This window comes from Chondrus crispus, genomic scaffold, assembly GCF_000350225.1.
Source record: "Chondrus crispus Stackhouse genomic scaffold, scaffold_9, whole genome shotgun sequence".
In the NCBI taxonomy this organism is placed as follows: domain Eukaryota; phylum Rhodophyta; class Florideophyceae; order Gigartinales; family Gigartinaceae; genus Chondrus; species Chondrus crispus.
Window position 1 is genome coordinate 264,227 of NW_005178873.1, and position 4,240 is coordinate 268,466.

Sequence of the window (4,240 nt, forward strand, 5' to 3'; positions counted from 1 at the left end):
ACCTGCCCGCGACGTGCCTCAGGTGCCGCGGCGGCGGCACCGCCGTCCACGCCGCTGTCAGGGTCCCCGTCCCGGTCCGCGTCAGGGAGCACGGCGAGAGGCTGCTCTCCGTTGTTGGAGCAGGGTTCGCGCTCGGCCCCGCCCGCAGAGAAGATCCCGCGGGAAGCCCCGCGTCGCACGCGCGGAAGCACCGCCGGAGAAGGACCCCCGCTGGATGAAGCAAGACGACGCACCGCGCTTATTTTTCGAGTCCGGCATCTGTGTAGAATATTTCTTGGGAGTGAGTGTCAGTTTTGTAAACCTATGGCCGAGTGGCTTTGAGCCCTCCGTGTTTAACTAGTACCAAACTTTTTCGCCTGTCTTGTCGTCGAAGGATGACGAGCCGCTCGCGTGTGAAAAGCACTTCGGTTTGTTTACTCGACGCAGGGCCAGCCACACAAACAAAAATCAATAATAAGAAGAAGAGCCCCTACAGATAGTACCGCGCCTCACAACCATCCCGAAGAGAGGACGGTGTTGGACACCGGCTTCGGCCCGAGCGGGTTGGGCGCCGACTCCTTCTCCACCGGCATCACGCTGCACTGCGCAATCTGCTGCAACAGGTGGTCGGCGAGCGTCAACGCCACCATCGACTCCACCATGGGCACGGCCCTGGGGAGGACGCAGGGGTCATGTCGTCCTTTCCCCCGTAGCTCCGTCTCCTCCCCCGCCCTCGTCACCGTCTTCTGCTTCTTGCCGATGGTGCTGGTCGCCTTGAACGCCACGCGACACACAATCGCCTCGCCGTTGCTGATGCCGCCCTGCACGCCGCCGCTGCGATTGGACGCGGTCCGCGTGCGCCCGTCGTCGTCCACGTAGAACGCGTCGTTATGCTCCAGCCCCGTCAGCATCGTCCCCTCGAACCCGCTCCCAATCTCAAACCCCTTGCTCGCGGGCAGGCTCATACACGCCTTGGCGAGGTCTGCCTCGAGCTTATCGAACACGGGCGAGCCCAGTCCGGCAGGCACGTTCCTGGCGACAACCTCGACCACGCCGCCGACGCTATTCCCCGTCTTGCGGATCGAGTCCACGTACGCGATCATCTTCTCGGCCGTTTCCTCGTGCGGGCACCGGATGATGTTAGCCTCGACCTGCTCCTGCGTCACTGCGTGCGGGTCGACATGCGGCGCCTCTATGTCGCGCACGCTCTTGACGTACGCGATGACCTCGACGGCGGCGTACTCGCGCAGGATTTTCTTCGCGATGGCGCCGGCGGCCACGCGGCCGATAGTCTCGCGCGCGGACGAGCGGCCGCCGCCGGCGACGGCGCGGATGCCGTACTTGGCGTCGTACGCGGCGTCGGCGTGGCTCGGGCGGTAGGCGACGGCCATGGTGTTGTAGTCCTGGCTGCGGTGGTCCTTGTTGCGCACGAGCATGGCGATGGGGGTGCCGATGCACACGCCGTCCACGACGCCGGACAGGATCTCGACGGCGTCGGGCTCGTTGCGCGGGGTGACGATGCGGCTCTGGCCGGGGCGGCGTCGGTCCAGGTCGAGCTGGACCTCTTCGCGCGAGAGGGCCAGACGCGGGGGGACGCCGTCGACCGTGACGCCGACGCCACCGCCGTGCGACTCGCCCCACGTGCTGATGCGCAGGATGCGGCCAAAGGTGTTGCCGAGACCCATGCGCGGAAGACGGCGGGCGGGCGCGCGGCGCGCGGAGCGCGGGGCATTGGGGAAGCACGCCGGCGTGAAGGAAGAGGCGGAGAGGGGTTGGACAAAGGCGGGCATGGTTGGTTGGTGATGGGGATGATGGGGGCCGATGGGTTGAGGAATGGCCGGGGGGGGGGGGGAGAGGGGGGATAGGGGGAAGGGTGGAGCGGGGGATGGGCATTTCGATGCCTGTTTGTACACAAAGCTGTTTGTACACAAAGCTGTTTAGTGGGGATGGATCCGGATGTGGCGCAGGGCCTCCTTTAAGACAGCATGAGGGCCTCCTTTAAGACAGGGCCTCCTTTAAGACAGCATGGACAGGAGGTTGGAGCCTCCAACCTCAGCGCCACATCCGGATCGCCTGATCGAGATACTCCAACTTGGAGCATCTCGATCGGGCGGTGTGTCGATTTGATTGGATAATATGTTTCACAACGTCTTGTGATTGGATGTATGTTTGTATTTTATTAATACAAGCACGTGTATATGTATTATTTTATTTTTCCTATTATTCCAACCCCAATCAGCGTGGCATCTGCTCCCTCTACTCGTCTACATTGTAGTCTCGCCAGCCTCACAGCCCTTGTCAAACACTCCTCCGCCTTCGCTAATCCGAGAATTGGCCTAGTTGTACCGCACGCCTTACTGTTCCTTCGAAACATACACCAAGACATTCAACTAACATAACATGTCTTCGTGTTCGTACGAACCAAGCACCAAGACATGCAACTAACACCATTCTCTCGCCCCACCATCCAATGCTACACTAGGCCGCACCAAACCACCGCTTCACTCACTGCCACCACACAACCATTGCACTCCATCTTCCGTCACCCTCCTGCACGTCAACACACATGCCCATTTACGCATCGTCGCCTCTTCCTGCCTTTTGACTCTATCTACAGCAACTCAAACTCTTCTCACATACTGTACATCAACGACAACACCTACCAAACCGCACCGTTTCAAAGGTCTTGTCGTTGATCTATGTGTCCTACACGAGCATCCACCAGATAAAACAATTTACATTCCACTCACATCCTTCTCCTAGCAAAAACGCACAACGACACAACCCCACTCAGTCCTTTGCCTCTTTCTCAAACTTTTTCGCCTCTGTGAAGAACTGCTCCAGCCCATACGGGTCCTCGTTTGCGGCCGACTTAAGCTCCGTATCCCTCTCAAACTCCACGGGCCGATCGCGCACCGCCCCACCCTTCGAAGCCCCCGTCGCGCCAGCCGCGACACTACCCCCAAACGGCCTATCCGCCTTTCCTCTCCTGCCGCCCGCGCCTGCCTCCTCTTCGCCTTCGTTCCTGGGTGGCCTGTACAAAAACTTGGACGACGCGTTCCCGCCGGCAAACAGCGGCTTGTCGTACAGGCTGTACGAGTCATCCGCGCCGAATCCTCCGGCGAGCGAGCTCTGCCCGCGTCCGTGCGCCCCGTCCTGGTTGAACAGCCGCTGGTCGTACTGCACCTCCCCGCCGCCCACTCCACCGCCCGTGCCCTGCCCGAGCGCGACGCGCTCGGCCAGGTCGCGCTCCTGGTCGCGTGAGAGCTTGCTCCGCTTGAGAGTTGGCGCCGTCGACTCCTCGCGAATGTAGCTGTGCTGCCGGAACTCGCGGTCGCGCTCCTCCCGCATTTCTCTGCGCAGCTCGTCGCGCCGCCGCACAGCATCTTCGTCCACGCCCGGCTCCGCGGGCGCCGACGCGGCCGTGGAGGGGCCGGCGGAAAAGCGGCTACGGCGCTTCCGGCGCGGGACGGCGAACGACGGCACGTCGGGGCCGGGTGCGGGCGCCGGCGGGGCCGACGGTACCGATGGCGTGGGGGGAGCGTCGTCGCGCAGCTGGCGTGCAGCCTCCACCGGCGCCGGCGCACGCGGCGCAACCCCCGCGCGCGTGGGCTCCGTCGCGGCGACACTCTCCGTGTCGGTGGCCTCGGACAGTCCGAGATAGCCCTTGCGCTCGCGGCGGGCGCGGTCGGCGAGCTCGCGGAGCTCTTGCTCCTTGGCAGTCTTCGCGCGGATGGAGACCTGTCGCTGTATGTGGGCGCGCTTCTCGACGTCGTCGCGCGCGGTGCGCTCGGCTGAGTACATGGCTTCGGCGAAGGAGGCGAAGCGGTCGTTGATGGAGTGGTCCTGCAGGTCGCGGCCCTCAGCCGCGAGACGCTTGTCGAGGGAAATGGTGTAGCCGCGGTTGTTCTTCCAGTTGGAGACAACTGGTGGGATCTTCCAGTCGGCAGCGTCCTTCTTGGTGAGCTTGCGCTCGGGGGAGTGCATGACGGGGACGGGGGGGCTAGGTGGGTTGACCGGGGCCTTGGTCATGGAGAACTTTGGCGGGAGCATGGGGTCGACGGGGGCCTCGACGAGCTTGATGATGCGCTGGGCGGCGCCGGAGTTGTGGGCGGTGTTGGTGTTGGCCGGGGTGTATCGGACAAAGGAGGGCTTCTCCTTGCGGGCGAGGACGTGCGGGTTGTGTGTCTTTGCGGCGACGATCTTCCCGTTGACGACTTTCTCCAGGGCGACGCGCGTGCGCTCGGCGGTGGCGTCGGCG

At 63.4% G+C, this 4,240-nt stretch overlaps 4 protein-coding genes; 2 read left to right on the forward strand and 2 right to left on the reverse strand.

Moving 5' to 3' along the window:
- The first annotated feature begins 214 nt into the window (after nt 1-214).
- CHC_T00007923001 (hypothetical protein) lies at nt 215-340 on the forward strand. Its single transcript, XM_005712229.1, has one exon. The coding sequence runs from the start codon at nt 215-217 to the stop codon at nt 338-340; it is 126 nt and encodes a 41-aa protein (XP_005712286.1).
- Nucleotides 341-488: 148 nt separating this feature from the next.
- Nucleotides 489-1,769, reverse strand: CHC_T00008653001 (Chorismate synthase). Its single transcript, XM_005712230.1, has one exon. It carries the CDS (start codon nt 1,767-1,769, stop codon nt 489-491), a length of 1,281 nt encoding a protein of 426 aa, XP_005712287.1.
- Nucleotides 1,770-2,414: 645 nt separating this feature from the next.
- On the forward strand, nt 2,415-2,721 carry CHC_T00007924001 (hypothetical protein). XM_005712231.1 is given in 2 exon segments: nt 2,415-2,675; nt 2,676-2,721. The coding sequence occupies 1 exon segment, from the start codon at nt 2,415-2,417 to the stop codon at nt 2,673-2,675; it is 261 nt and encodes an 86-aa protein (XP_005712288.1). The 3' UTR covers nt 2,676-2,721.
- A 48-nt stretch (nt 2,722-2,769) lies between these two features.
- CHC_T00010281001 (SKIP/SNW domain containing protein) lies at nt 2,770-4,239 on the reverse strand (the record flags this gene model as incomplete). The annotated part of the gene is made up of 2 exons (XM_005712232.1): nt 2,770-3,342; nt 3,505-4,239. Coding segments are annotated over 2 exons (1,308 nt in total), but the record flags the coding sequence as incomplete, so codon positions are not given.
- Nucleotide 4,240: the final 1 nt, after the last annotated feature.

Bases quoted from the DNA above. Each gene is read 5' to 3' on its own strand.
- CHC_T00007923001 (XM_005712229.1), top strand. From the start codon at position 215: ATGAAGCAAGACGACGCACCGCGCTTATTTTTCGAGTCCGGCATCTGT.
- CHC_T00008653001 (XM_005712230.1), bottom strand. From the start codon at position 1,769: ATGCCCGCCTTTGTCCAACCCCTCTCCGCCTCTTCCTTCACGCCGGCG.
- CHC_T00007924001 (XM_005712231.1), top strand. From the start codon at position 2,415: ATGCAACTAACACCATTCTCTCGCCCCACCATCCAATGCTACACTAGG.